The sequence below is a fragment of the Budorcas taxicolor genome, chromosome 3, assembly GCF_023091745.1.
Source record: "Budorcas taxicolor isolate Tak-1 chromosome 3, Takin1.1, whole genome shotgun sequence".
Classification (NCBI taxonomy): Eukaryota; Metazoa; Chordata; class Mammalia; order Artiodactyla; family Bovidae; genus Budorcas; species Budorcas taxicolor.
This window is the reverse complement of record NC_068912.1, coordinates 81,997,421-82,013,434: the sequence shown is the minus strand read 5'-3', so window position 1 is coordinate 82,013,434 and position 16,014 is coordinate 81,997,421. Positions and strand designations below refer to the sequence as shown.

The 16,014-nt window shown below is 40.3% G+C and overlaps 1 protein-coding gene across 1 annotated transcript in view; it reads right to left on the bottom strand.

The window, feature by feature from the left end:
- ITGB3BP (integrin subunit beta 3 binding protein) overlaps positions 1 to 14,082 on the bottom strand; it is a 78,487-nt gene extending 64,405 nt beyond the window's left edge. Inside the window, exon 1 of the mRNA XM_052638058.1 lies at positions 14,038 to 14,082. Coding sequence (XP_052494018.1) covers positions 14,038 to 14,042 — 5 coding nt within the window. The 5' untranslated portion in view covers positions 14,043 to 14,082. The remainder of the gene's footprint in view (positions 1 to 14,037) is intronic.
- Positions 14,083 to 16,014: the final 1,932 nt, after the last annotated feature.

Sequence of the window (16,014 nt, the reverse complement as noted above, 5' to 3'; positions counted from 1 at the left end):
GTGCTAAAGAAGAGGTAAAGAAGAGCAAACTACTAGAGGAATTTATGACCATCTATTTTTACCATTCTGTTAGAACTGGGCCCAGTGTCAAGATATAATTATCAAATTAAGCACCCCCTAAATGCTTTTAACTTTTTGAAAAAACAACCAACAGTAGCACAAACATGAGATGATGTTAAATGGATTAGGACTGTGTTAACAGAAACAGAGAGAAAGAGATGGATGAAATGCACAAAGGACAGGCAAAACTTGATTACATGTTTATATATACAAATATTTTCTGAAAGTATTTACTCATCTGCTACCAGTATTAATTAGCAATTAAAAGTGATCTATCTCTGGTAGTTCTATAAAGTAATAAATAAGTATCTCTGGTGGTTACTACCTTGGTTTTAAAAAAAATGAAAGTCGCTCAGTCGTGTCTGACTCTTTGTGACCCCATGGACTACACAGGCCATGGAATTCTCCAGGCCAGAATACTGGAGTGGGTAGCCTTTCCCTTCTCCAGGAGATCTTCCCAAGCCAGGGACTGAACCCAGGTCTCCCACATTGCAAGCAGATTCTTCACCAGCTAAGCCACAAGGGAAGACAAAGATACTGGAGTGGGTAGCCTATCCCTTCTCCAGCAGATCTTCCCAATCCAGGAATCGAACCTGGTTTTATCAGGTCTTCCCTGATAGCTCAGTTGGTAAAGAATCTGCCTGCAATGCAGGAGACCCCAATTTTATTCCTGGGTTGGGAAGATCCCCTGGAGAAGGGAAAGGCTACCCACTCCAGTATTGTGGCCTAGAGAATTCCATGGACTGTGTAGTCGCAAAAAGTCAGACACGACAGAGCGACTTTCACTGGTTTTAAAAAAGGGGCATGTCAAAACAGGCCAAGAACTCAAATACACATTTCTCCAAAAAAGATAAAACACAAGAAATGATGCTCAACATCAATAATATTAGGGAAATGCAAATCAGAACCACAAGATAACACTTCACAACCATTAGGACGACTACCATCAACCCCACCCCACCCCCAAAAAACCCCCCATAAAACAGGAGTTTGCCAGGATGCAGAACTGGAACTCTTAAGCTGATAGGACTATAAAATGGTACAGCTACTATGGAAATAGTTTGGCAGTTCCTCAAAAAATTAAACATAGAATTAATATATAATCCAGCAATCCCAATTCTGAACATATACCCAAAAGAACTGAAAGTAGGGACACATCTGTACATTCATGTTCATAACAGCATTACTGACAACAGCCGAAAGGTGAAAGCAGCGCAAGTGTCTGTGGACAGAGGAATAAGTAAAACAAATTTGGTGTATATATATATATATATATGTGTGTGTGTATACACACAATCACACACACACACACACCACACAAGGGAATATTATTCAGCCTTAAAGGGAAAGAAATTCCACGTGCTACAACACGGATGAACACATTATGCTAGTGAAATAAGCCAATCAAAAAGGGACAAATACCATATAATTCCATTCAAGTGAGGTGCTTAAAGCAGTCAAATAGGTAAAGATAGAAAATAGAAAGGTAGTCACCAGGGGCTGGGAGGAGAGGTGAATAGGGAGTTCAACAGACAGAAAATTTCAGTTCTGCAAGATAAAAAAAGTTTTGGAAATGAATGATGGTGACAGCTGTACAACAATGTCAATGTACAGTTGATCCTTGAACAACATGAGTTTGAACTGCGAGGATCCACCTATACTTGAGTTTTATTTTTCCAACAAATACATACTGTAGTACTACACAAACCATAGCTGGTTGAATCCGAGGATGTGGAACAAGGGATACGCAATGCTGATTGTAAAGCTATAAGTGGACTGTAACTGGTGTCCTTAATCCCCAAATTACTCAAGGGTTACCGGTACATAAATGCCACGGAACTACACTTTAACTAAGTCATGTCTGACTGTTTGTGAGCCCATGAACCGTAGCCTCCCAGGCTCCTCTGTCCATAGGACTTACCAGGCAAGAATACTGGAGTGGGTTGACATTTCCTTCTCGAGTATATTCTCGACCCAGGGATCGAATACGTGTCTCCTGCACTGGCAGGCAGATTCTTTACCACGGGGTCTCCAGGGAAGCCTCACTATATACTAATTACATCCCACCTATTATTCCCTAATTACATCCCTCTAGGGGTAACTCTTTAAATTCTACAGGTTTTTTTTCATTCCACCTTAACCTGCATCTGCACCTATGCCCACAGTGTGAACGCAAGTCCAGCTCTAGGTGCACTGGGTTTAGAGTCACTGGGATCAAAATTCTGTTTGCTACCAGCATTACTGCTGGTGAGAATTTAAGAAAGATACATGGTTTTATATCAACAGGCAAAGAGAGTAACTGTATAGAATTAGCCATATTACTCTTTAAGACCATCTTCCACTATTTTATTTAGCTTACCACATGGTAATATCCTGATTAGGATTCTCTAACTCCCCAGACGGCTTCTGATAGCTCAATAGTAAAGAATCCACCTTCCAATGCAGGAGACACGGATTGGATCCCTGATCCAGGAAGAGCCCATGGAGAAGGAAATAAGTTATTCACTCCAGTACTCTTGCCTGGAAAATCTCATCAACAGAGGAGCCTGGTAGGCTACAGTCCATGAGGACGCAAAGAATCAGACATGACTTGGCAAATGAATAACAGTAACAATTCATCAGAGCAGAACGAGTGCGTGAGTTGTCGAGTGCGTGAGTTGTCAAGTGCGTGAGTTTTAGTATACAACATTACTAATAGCAGTTACAATATTTTTTTTTAAAGTTGTTCTAGAAAAAAACCAACAACTATCATTTGATTTTTTATTAAGAACCAGGAATGATACTTCAAAAATTCATGAAGCTACATGACTTAAGGTTCCCTTACAGGATTTTCTCTTTTTTAACATTAAACAAATATATTGCTTAATGGATTATTTTAACACAACCACACTTGTAACCATCACTGAACAAATAGAAGTTTGTCATCTGTCTATGGCCATACCACCCTGAATGTGCCCAATCTCATCTGACCTCAGCAGCTAATCAGGGTCTGACCTGGTTAGAACTTGGATGGGGGATGTGTATCATCTATCCCCCCAAACCTTTGTTTTGTCCCATCCTGTTGAGCCTTTTTTCTCCCTCATAAGTAACCACAACTATGACTAACAGTAATCCATCATCCTTACAGGACTTTTAAAACACTGGATTAAATATGATTTGAGTAGCAGAGCTGAGGCTAAGTGTGTGTATGTGAGGGGAGGAGATAAAATTAGTAAGGCAGATAAGACTCAGGCAGCCTTGATGTTATGCCAAATTCTTTCTCTAAGGTTGGGCAAATCACATAATCTCACTAAGCTTCATAAAGTTGACAGTAATACTGGTCTGTAAACCAGTAAGACATTTCTGATGGATATAAAAATATCATTTGGTATACAGTGCTTCCATTTACTCCTCTCTATAATGGAGATATTACTGCCAGCTACAACTACATGAAAAGTGTTTAGAAGATTATGGAATATGCTTATGAGACCCTTAGAAATCCTTTGATTAAAGGCAATGGCCAAATTCACATCCCATGCGACTCTTAAGATATAAATTAAGAAATCTAAAATGATGTATTTTTCATTCTACGTATGAGAATGAGCAAAGAAGGAATAAGAATCTCCTATCTCTTTTGCATTCTCCCTTCATTCAAGTTTATGCTCTTTTGTGTTCAACATTCACAGAGGTCATATAATAATTCACTGTCACAGTATGGGTAATAATAATTCACTATCACTCCTATGCACATAAAAATATGGTTACCACGTGAAAGTAACTAATGATTAACCTTGCTATTCTTCACGATAAAACTGGCCCAAACCGTAACTAATTATTGGGCAACCTGTTTACGTGTCAAAAGCTTCTTTATCAAAAGATTGATAGAGAATTGGGCTTCCCCAAGTAGCTCATAGGGTAAAGAATCCGTTGGCAATGGAGGAGACACAGTAGTCGCGAGTTTGATCCCTGCATTGGGAAAATGTGGAGAAGAAAAATGGCAACCGGCTCCAGTATTCTTTCCTGAAAAATCCCATGGACAGAGGAGCCTGGAGGGGGATAGTCCAAAGGGTCACAAAGAGTCATACATGACTGAGAGACTAAGCACACAACCATGTCGATGTGTATCTAAGGCAGTCTCTTATGTGGATTTGTATCTTATCAGTTCTGGAAAAATCTAAGCCATAATCTCTCCAAATACTGGTTCTCCTTGATTCTACCTTTCCGGGATTCCCTCTAGAAGAAATCATAGATTTTCTATTCCATTTTTCATATCTCTAAACCTCTATTTCTTATCATTGATCTCTATGTTACTTTTTGGGCAATTTTCTTCAGGTCAGTCTTCTAGTTTACAATTCTTTCTTTAATTGCATCTAATTTACTATTTAACCCAACCATTAGCATTTTTAAATGTTTATTTCTATCTATTTGTTTATGGCTACACTGGGTCTTCATTGATGCTCACGGACTTTCTCTAGTTGTGGCAAGAGGGCTTCCCATTGTATTGGCTTCTCTTGTTACAGAGCAAGTTAAAAAACAATTTGATGAGTAGTTTGAGGGGTAACTTAATTTTTATATATTTTAAAGTTAAACACATTCTAGGTTCATCTGTACCAGAAACCTGCAGTTCAGCACAGGGAGCTCAGCTGGATGCTCTACGGTGACGCCAAGTGGGTCGGAGGGGCGGCGGGGGGAGGCCCAAGAGGGAGGTGAATATGTACACACAGAGCTGATTGACTTTATTGTACAACAGGAACCAACGCAATATGTAAAACAACTATGAAAGTGACAGTGGCTAGTCATGTCTGACTGTGACCCAATGGACTGTAGCCTGCCAGGCTCCTCCGTTCATGGGATTTTCCAGGCAAAATATTGGAGTGGGCTGCCATTTCCTTCTCCGGGGGATCTTTCCAACCCAGGGATCGAACCTGGGTCTCCCACATTGCAAGCAGACTAGAAAGAAGGGAATCATCTAATCCAATCAAGTCCATATAATCTAATGCTATAGACCTCAGCACTGAAAAAAAAAAAAATTTAGGAATAACAGTTTTTGTTATCCTTGACCCAGACTTTAATACTTACTACATTTTGTCCCAGTTGCTTTACATTCTCTATATAAACAAACACAAATAAATACAAATACAAAATCCTTTTTATGATCTACTAAAAATGTTAGAGACCCTGTATACCTTTATCCAAAAATATTTGAGTGTTTTTCTAAGAACAAGAATATTCTCTTACACAATCACAATACAATCATCAAAGTCAGGAAATTTCTTTGATTGAAATACAATTAATTTCAATAACTGAACAATAATTCAACAATTGAAGTACATTAATTTCAGATATACAACAAAATGATTCAATGTATATACTGTGAAATGATCATCATAGTAAGTCTAGTTAAAATCCATCACCACACACATTTATAATTTTTTTTCTTGTGATGAGAACTTTGAGGGCTACTCTCTTCAGTTAAGTCGCTCAGGCATGTCCAACTTGGCGACTCCATGGACTGAAGAACGCCAGGTTTCCCTGTCCATCACCAACCCTAATAGCTTCAGTTCAGTTCAGTTCAGTCGCTCAGTCGTGTCCAACTCTTTGCAACCCCATGGACTATAGCACACCAGGCCCCCCTATCTGTCACCAACTCACGGAGTTTATTCAAACTCATGCTCATTGATTCGGTGATACCATCCAACCATCTCATCATCTGTCATCCCCTTCTCCTCCCACCTTCAATCTTTCCCAGCATCAGGGTCTTTTCAAATGAGTCAACTCTTCACATCAGGTGGCCAAAGTACTGGAATTTCAGCTTCAACATCAGTCCGTCCAATGAATACCCAGGACTGATCTCCTTTAGGATGGACTGGTTGGATATCCTTGCAGTCCAACGGACTCTCAAGAGTCTTCTCCAACACCACAGTTCAAAAGCATCAATTCTTTGGCACTCAGCTTTCTTTATAGTCCAACTCTCACATCCATACATGACTACTGGAAAAACCATAGCTTTGACTAGACAGACCTTTGTTGGCAAAGTAATGTCTCTGCTTTTAAATATGCTGTCTAGGTTATTCTTAACTTTTTTTCCAAGGAGTAAGTATCTTTTAATTTCATGGCTGCAGTCACCATCGGCAGTGATTTCGGAGGCTTAACTTTTTCACTCTCCTCTTTCACTTTCATCAAGAGGCTCTTTAGTTCTTCACTTTCTGCCATAAGGATAGTGTCATCTGTATATCTGAGGTTGATAGTTCCCCCAGCAATCTTGATTCCAGCTTGTGGTTCATCCAGCCTGGCATTTTGCATGATGTACTCCGCATATAAGTTAAATAAGCAGGGTGATATTATGCAGCTTTGACATACTCCTTTCCCAATCTGGAACCAGTCTGTTGTTTCATATCTAACTGTTGCTTCTTGACCTGCATATAGATTTCTCAGGAGGCAGGTAAGGTGGTCTGGTATTCCCATCTCTTGAAGAATTTTCCACAGTCTGCTGTGATCCACACAGTCAAAGGCTTTGGCATAGTCAATAAAGCAGAAGTAGATGTTTTTCTGGAACTCTCCTGCTTTTTCGATGATCCAACGGATGCTAGCAATTTTATCTCTGGCTCCTCTGCCTTTTCTAAATTCAGCTTGAACATCTGGAAGTTCTCGGTTCACATGCTGTTGAAGCCTGGCTTGGAGAATTTCGAGCATTACTTTGCTAGCATGTGAGGTAACTGCAACTGTGTGGTAGTTTGAACTTTCTTTGATATTGCCTTTCTTTGGGATTGGAATGAAAACTGGTCTTTTCCAATCCTGTGACCACTGCTGAGTTTTCCAAACTTGCTGGCATACTGAGTGCAACACTTCAACAGCATCATCTTTTAGGATTTGAAACAGCTCAACTGAAATTCCATTATCTCCACTAGCTTTGTTTGTAGTGATGTTTCCTAAGGCCCAATCGACTTCACATTCTAATGCCCACTTGACTACTCTCTTAACAACTTTCAAACGTACAATATAGTATTATTAACTACAGTAACCATACTATAAATTACATTCCCAGTACTTAATGTATGTCATAACTAGAAGTCTGTACTTTTTGACTACCTTCCTTCAATTCTTCCCTCCCCATCCCCCATTCTCTAGTAAACACGTCTTACCTCATTTTCCATGAGTTTGTTCTTTTTAAAGATTCCGAATATAAGTGAGATTATATGCTGTTAAACCTTTATCTTTTTGATATTTTGTTTAGCATAAGGCCTCAAGATGCCATCCACATTGCAGGTGGCAGGATTTTCTTTTTTGTTATGGTTGAATAATATATATATACATACACACACATATATACACACACTAGATTTTCTTTATCCATTCAACCACTGGTGGATACTTGGCTATTGTAAATAATGCTGTAATGAACATGAGGGTACATGTATCTTTCTGGGTTAGCGTTTTGATTTCCTTCAGATAAACACTCAGAAATGGAGTTGCTGGATCACACAGGAGTTCTATATTTTGAGGAAACTCCTTACTGCTTTCCATAGTGGCTGCACCAATTTAGATTCCCACTAGCAGTGCCCAGATTCCCCTTTCTCCACATTCTCACCAGCACTTGTTATCTCTTATCTTTCTGATAAGAGCCATTCTTATCTTAAGGTATGAGGTGATATCTCATTGTGGTTTTGCTTTGCATTTTGAATAGTGATGCTGAACACCTTTTCATGTGACCTGACCAGCTGTAGTCCTGGGTGTTCATTGGAGGGACTGATGTTGAAGCTGAAACTCCAATACTTTGGCTACCTAATGTGGAGAGGTGACCCATTTGAAAAGCCCCTGATGCTGGGAAAGATTAAGGGCAGAAGGAGAAGGGGACGACAGAGGGTGAGATGGTTGGACGGCATCACCGACACAATAGACATGGGTTTGGGTGGATTCTGGGAGTTGGTGATGGACAGGGAGGCCTGGTGTTCTGCGGTTCATGGGGTCGGACACAACTGAGCGACTGAACTGAATTATGCAAATACAAACATGGTTTGAAATTTGTCTACACAAGATGAAATCTCTTTAAAGCAGCAACTTAATCATTCAATTAATATTTACTGAATAACTATACTAATCCATGATATCAATGAGTTACAATCTAAGTGTCACAGTTGGTAAAGTAGCAGAACCAAGATTCAAACCCTGGTTTGTCTTACTTCAAAGTATTCAAATCCAAAAATAAAAAAAAAAATTAAGGTTTCAACCTAGACGGAGAAATAATGATGCCACTAATTTTATAACGTACACAGGAGAGAAGCAAAGTTGAAAGGGATGATGATTAGCCTAATGGAATCAGGAACAGCATTTATCCAATGCATTTGTTTTCCCAATTCTAAGATAGCATCTGCTTTATATGACCAAAGAGAAGGCAGAGAAAACTATAGTGATTGAGACTGTAGTTCAAGATAATTAATTTCTAAATCTTTAAGAAATATTTTGAGTAGTATTTGACACTAAAGAATACATATAGCATGATTAATTTATGAAGCATAATGTGACAATAAACAACCATAAACTCACCACACAACTTAAGAACTAGACCATTACCAATATGGATGGGTACACCTATATGTGCTTTCTCTAATCCGTCTGCTTTCCCCAGAAAGGCTACCATTAAACTAAATTTTGTATTTATCATTCCTCTGTTTTTCTTCCCTAAATAAACTTATCATAAACATACAGAATCCTCAACTATAGTTTTTTGCTTGTTCTTAGGCTTTATAAGGGCTTTCCCTTGTGGCTCAGCTGGTAGAGAATCCGACTGCAATGCGGGAGACCTGGGTTCGATCCCTGGGTTGGGAAGATCCCCTGGAGAAGCGACAGGCTACCCACTCTAGTATTCTGGCCTGGAGAATTCCATGGACTGTATAGTCTATGGGGTCGTAAAGAGTCGGACTCAACTGAGTGACTTTCACTTTCATGCTTTATAAAGGTAATCTGCTTCATGTAATTTTCTACAAATTGGCTCTTTCATCCGGTAAGTTTTTAAGATTCACCCATCCAGTCTATTGTTACTGTTATACTTATTTTACATTAATTTAGGCCATGCATATTCCAAAATTACTTGTTATATTTTTTTCTATGTCAAGGTTCAAATAAATTAGAAAGGAGATAGATCACACAGTCCCATGCTCAAAATGCCAAGTTCATATTAAAAAGTTATCATCTCAACATCACTTAAAAACCAGATCACTTTCACATATAACTTGCCAAGATAACTTTTTGCACCATTATTTGTGACCCTGCACTTAAACCATGCTGAAAACTAAGTTTCCTAACAATTATGGAGATCCTCTACTGAAGTACTTTTGCATTATATGACCATTAATTTCATCTTGAATCACTCTGCCAAAATTAACTCAGTGAAGCTGCTATATATCAACTTTATACATATACATATGTAAGCTGCTACACAACTTTAAGGTCATGTATTTATTGTCAGAATTACTGCACACTCTCCTAAGATAACATGTATCAGTTAATATGTTAAGAAAACAGGTGTCCAAAAGGTCCACATTTGACAGTTTTTAGGGGTTCCCTACTATCTACAGCAGAACAGGAGCATATCTCAGGAAGTATCACTACTTATTATGTAAACACAAACCAGTTTCCACTGATTTCCTATTTGACAGGGAATTTGCAATGTTATCCTCATAGTTTTATATAAGTGCTAACTGGGTTCTTTTTCTAGCGCAAGAGAATGGAGACAAGTCTTTTTGCTTCATTCTGGGGAAAGGAAAACCTCTTTGATAATCCATAACTTCTAAAGGTGTAAGTGAAATGTATTTATTGCTACCTGTGTGTAGGATACCTTATTAGGTGCTAAGCTCTCTTATCTAGAAAGTAGAGGTAACAGCAGCACCTACTGCCCAAGGTCTTTTTTGGGATTCAATCAAAAAATGTAGGTAGACAGTTAATCACAGAATCCAAATCATAACTACATATTCAACAAATGTAGATTATTTCTGTAAATCTTTCCACTTTCACATCAATTCTATTTGCTTCAGATGTTCCTCCTCCCACTTGTGTTACTTTGCATTTGGCAAATACATGAGGAAACAATGGAAACAGTGACAGATTTTATTTTCTTGGGCTCCAAAATCACTGCAGATGATGACTGCAGCCATGAAATTAAAAGATGCTTGCTCCTTGGAAGAAAAGCTATGACAAACGTGAAGGGAAGTGAAGCGAAGTGAAAGTCACTCAGTCATCTCCGACTTTTTGCGACTCCATGGATTGCATAGTCCATGGGATTCTCCAAGCCAGAATACTGGAGTGGGTAGCCTTTCCCTTTTCCAGGGGATCTTCCCAACCCAGGGATTGAATCCAGGTCTTGGGCATTGCAGGTGGATTCTTTACCAGCTGAGCCGAAAGGGAAGCCCAAGAATAGTAGAGTGAAAGGCTTATTGCTTCTCCAGCAGATCTTTCCAACCCAGGAACAGAAAAGGGGTTTTCTGCATCACAGGCGGATTCTTTACCAACTGAGCTATGAGGGAAGCCCTGACAAACCTAGACAGCATATTAAAAAGCAGAGACATTTCTTTACCTACAAAGGTCCGTTTAGTCAAAGCTATGCTTTTTCCAGTAGTCATATATGGATGTGAGAGTTGGACTATAAAGAAAGCTGAGTGCTGAAGAGGTGATGCTTTTGAACTGCGGTGTTGGAGAAGACTCTTGAGAGTCCCTTGGACTGCAAGGAGATCCAACCAGTCCGTCCTAAAGGAGATCAGTCCTGAATATTGATTGGAAGGACTGATACTGAAGCTGAAGCTCCGAGTCTTGGGTCACCTGACCCGAGAACAGACTCACTGGAAAGGACCCTGATGCTGGGAAAGACTGAAGGCAGGAGGAGAAGAGGAGGACAGAGGATGAGATGGTTGGATGGCATCACCAACGCGATGGACATGAATCTGAGCAAGCTCTGGGAGTTGGTGATGGACAGGGAAGCCTGGCAAGCTATAGTTCATGGGGCTGGAAAGAGTTGGACACGACTGTGCGACGGAACTGAACTGAAAATAATGGAGATAAGTTACTCTAGAAGTGCACAGGAGGAGGGTACCTAATTCAGCCTGGGGATAAGAGGCAGCCAGAGAACTTCATCTGAACATATCATCTCCGCTCTGATCATAGCAAACACCCTCTCCCAACAACACAAGAGAAGACTCTACACATGGACATCATCAGATGGTCAATACCGAAATCAGGCTGATTATACTCTTTGCACCCAAAGAAGGAGAAGCTCTACACAGTCAGTAAAAACAAGACCGGGAACTGATTGTGGCTCAGATCATGAACTCCTTATTGCCAAATTCAGACTTAAATTGAAGAAATTAGGGAAAACCACTAGACCATTCAGGCATGACCTAAATCAAATCCCTTACGATTATACAGTGAAAGTGGGAAATAGATTTAAGGGACTAGATCTGATGGACATAGTGCCTGAAGAACTATGGACGGAGGTTTGTGACACTGTACAGGAGACAGCAATCAACACCATCCCCAAGAAAAAGAAATGCAAAAAAGCAAAATGGCTCTTTGAGGACGCCTTACAAAAAGCTGTGAAAAGAAGAGAAGCAAAAAACAAAGCAGAAAAGGAAAGCTATACCCATTTGCATGCAGAGTTCCAAAGAATAGCAAGAAGAGATAAGAAAGCCTTCCTCAGCGATCAATGCAAAGAAATAGAGGAAAACAACAGAATCGGAAAGACTAGAGATCTCTTCAAAAAAATTAGATACCAAGGGAACATTTCATGCAAAGAGGGGCACAATAAAGGACAGAAATGGTATGGACCGAACAGAAGCAGAAGATATTAAAAACAGGTGGCAAGAATACAGAGAAGAACTGTACAGAAAAGGTCTTCATAATCCAGATGATCAGGATGGTGTGATCACTCACCTAGAGCCAGACATCCTGGAATGTGAAGTCAATCTGAGAAAGCATCACTACGAACAAACCAAGTGGAGGTGATGGAATTCCAGTTGAGCTATTTCAAATCCTAAAAGACGATGCTGTGAAAGTGTTGCACTCAATATGCCAGCAAATGTGGAACTCAGCAGGGGCCACAGGACTGGAAAAGGTCAGTGTTCATTCCAATCTCAAAGAATGTTCAAACTACCGCACAATTGCACTCATCTCACATGCTAGTAAAGTAATGCTCAAAATTCTCCAAGCCAGGCTTCAATAATACATGAACCGTGAACTTCCAGATGTTCAAACTGGATTTAGAAAAGGCAGAGGAACCAGAGATCAAACTGCCAACATCTGCTGGATCATGCTGAAAAAGCAAGAGAGTTCCAGAAAAACATCTATTTCTGCTTTATTAACTATGCCAAAGCCTTTGACTGTGTGGATCACAACAAACTATGGAAAATTCTGAAAGAGATGGGAATACCAGACCACCTGACCTGCCTCTTGAGAAATCTGTATGCAGGACAGGAAACAAGTCAGAACTGGACATGGAACAACAGACTGGTTCCAAATCAGGGAAGGAGTACGTCAAGGCTGTATATTGTCATCCTGCTTATTTAACTTATATGGAGAGTACATCATGAGAAATGCTGGGCTGGATGAAGCACAAGCTGCAATCAAGATTGCCGGGAGAAATTTCAATAATCTCAGATATGCAGATGACACCCTTATGGCAGAAAGTGGAGAAGAACTAAAAAGCCTCCTGATGAAAGTGAAAAAGGAGAGTGAAAAAGTTGGCTTAAAGCTCAACATTCAGAAAATTAAGATCATGGCATCCGGTCCCATCACTTCATGGCAAATAGATGGTAAAACAGTGGAAACAGTGACAGACTTTATTTTTGGGGATCCAAAATCACTGTAGATGGTGACTGCAGCCAAGAAATTAAAAGACACTTACTTCTCGGAAGAAAAGTTATGACCAACCTAGACAGCATATTAAAAAGCAGAGACATTACTTTGCCAACAAAGGTCCATGTAGTGAAAGCTATGGTTTTTCCAGTAGTCAAGTATGGATGTGAGAGTTGGACTATAAAGAAAGCTGAGCGCTGAAGAACTGATGCTTTTGAACTGTGGTTTTGGAGAAGACTCTTGAGAGTCCCTTGGACTGCAAGGAGATCCAACCAGTCCATCCTAAAGGAGATCAGTCCTGGGTGTTCATTTGAAGGAGTGATGTTGAGGCTGACACTCCAATATTTTGGCCACCTGATGCAAAGAGCTGACTCATAAGGCGGGAGAGAAGCAGACGACAGAGGATGAGATGGTTGGATGGCATCACCGACTGAATGAACATGAATTTGGGTAAACTCCGGGAGTTGGTGATGGACAGAGAAGCCTGGCGTGCGGCAGTCCCCGGGGTCGCAAAGAGTTGGAAACGACTGAGCAACTGAACTGAACTAATATATTATCTCCACTCCTACACCAAAGAAAAAGTTCTTTACTGGGCTTTGAACAACAACAACAAAAGTCTCTACAGGGCAATGATCAGCAAGAAAGCTAAAGCCTGAGGTTAAGCGATTCGCTCAACGTTGGTCAGCTCTTTTCAGAACTTGGCTACGGGTCCTCTTGAAAGATGGAATTTAGTTCTCTTGGGACCCAGTTCATGAGCTCTGCAAGTTTATAGGAACTTAACCACACTAATCTAGACATTAAGGGGCTTTATCAAATTATATGGCGTTTTGCAATGTACGCTGTCCTGTTCTCGGTATGTTAAACATATTTGAAGTTATTTCAAGCAATACAGCACTAAATATAGCCCATAGCCTATAAAATCTGTCAAAAGCCTTGGAGAATCAGAATTAAAGTGAAGAAATACTACCAGATAAGTAAAACTGAAAGGAAGAGAAGCAGAGTTGGGTTGGGGCACCAAGCACCAGTAACAGTCGGAGAGAGAGACAAATTTACTCTCTGAAAAAGACAACGGAAAAGGTTACTGGGCCACAAAATATCTACTCGTCTTGCTCACAGAGGTACTCAAACACAGCAACACCCGAAGGAACAGATACTTACGGCATTTTGACTTTCAGGAACGCACCTCCGTCGCCGGATAAAATCACTAAACAACTCCTCTCGTAAACAGAGAACCTTCCAAGAGAAACTCTGAAACCTGAAAACCGCGGGCGAATGGTCACTCGACGCTGTGCTACACTCAAAGCAGCCCGCCGGAAACATTCCTCCAGCGACAAGGGATCCCAAGGTATGCCAGTAAGAGGGGAGGAGAGTCAACACATAGACAGCACTCAGCCCCTGCCAGGGCAACGCACGGCCCTCTTTCAGGATTCTGACAAGAAGGCCCCCAGGAAAAAGAGACAGAGCCATCTCTGTTCACTCCGGAATAAGTATCCGCAGATTTCTAGCCGGACCATTTAGGGAGGTGCTCCGTATCTTGTTTCCGGTGGCGGGGAGGTGCAGTTTCCATGGTAATTGAAATAAGGCCGAGGACTGTCCTGCTGCGGTGAGAGGATTGCGGAGGCTTTGAGGAGAATTGGCTACGCTCGCTCGTTTGTGACCTGCAGTTAGGTAGCAAGCAGCTCGCTGTCTCTCTCTTTGCCCGCTCCGTCCCTCACTGTTCGGCTTCCTTTTCTCCACCCGCATCTTTTACTTCTTTGTCATACGTAGCCTTGCTCCATGTCTGTACTTAAAATGTACATATAAATGCGATTTTATTCCCAGAGTAATACAAAAAATAGAGAGATGTTGCCCGAGATCAGCCCTGAACGTATTTTACAGTGTAGGGACGGTGGCTAGATGACCCTCTGTTTTCACTTAGCCCTCTAGAAGCCTTAGGCGCTTGTTAACAGTTAATTTTTCTTGCTATTGTGTGGCTGGTTATTTATGGAGCATTTGCTGCAGTGTACTCTCTAGGCCCCCTGTCTTGGTCTCCAGCTGAAGTTTTAAATGCAGGTTTCCAAGCCTGAGGGGCTGAATTATATATTTAATTATGCTTCAGTTTAGTTTCATGTTACGGGAGGTTAGGGGGTGGGGAAGAATTCTAGAACATTTTTGCCGTGGGATTTCCATTTGAGAGGGTCTGTTTATTTGGAAAGAACAGTTGAGGACAATCTAAAAAAACGCATACACACAAAACCTTAAATTTCTAAGTTGCTGGCTTCAAAATGAACGTTCATTCTCCTTTCCTTATTGGAACAGATTTCTTTCACATTTGTGAAGATACGGGTGTCCGCATATGTGTTTAAAAACTGTGATGCTGAATTATAGTGATACCAATTTGCAGTAACCAGACTGTGACACCACATCCCTGTGGGGTCCTTCTAACTCTGGTGTAAGATGAAAGTGTCAGGCAGGCGGTCTGTAGGGTACTTCATCCATGATAAGCGATTATTATCTTTCTTTCCCAAGTGTAAAAGACCTATATAATTCAAGAAGGTGTTAGTGATTTAGGCCTCCTGAGTAAGAATCCAATGAGTCCTGAAGGGGACCCTACCTGTGTCGTCTTATTGTTGAACTAGAAATATTCAATTTATTAGGTTGAAAAGTATTTTTAGAAGTCAAAGCTGGGTAAAATAATGTTGGAAGCTGTTAGACCACCAGCACAATTTAGTGTCTTATAGTAACTGTTGCAGGAGAAACCTTTTATCACATTAAAAAAGAAGAAACTGTTACCGAAATTTATATGCTTTTACTACTTACTCTTAGCTGGGTGAGATCTCTCTCAATTTTCCTATCTGTAACAGGTTCAGAAAGTACCTGACCACTGTAGTAGGTATATATCAAGATGTATGACAGTTCTTTAAACTCTTATGAGCAGAGGTGCTGTATAAACCCCCAAATTATTGTTATTATTAACATTATTATTGATGGTAATAGAATACAGTAAAACCACAGGATAATGCTATACATGGGATTTTAAAAATTCAGTCATTTAAAATGTGGGGCTGCAGTATTGAGATGTTAGTGAAATGACGTGGTTGATGCTGCCATGGAGGTGAATGCCAACTGCCAATCACATTATATTCAAATTATTAT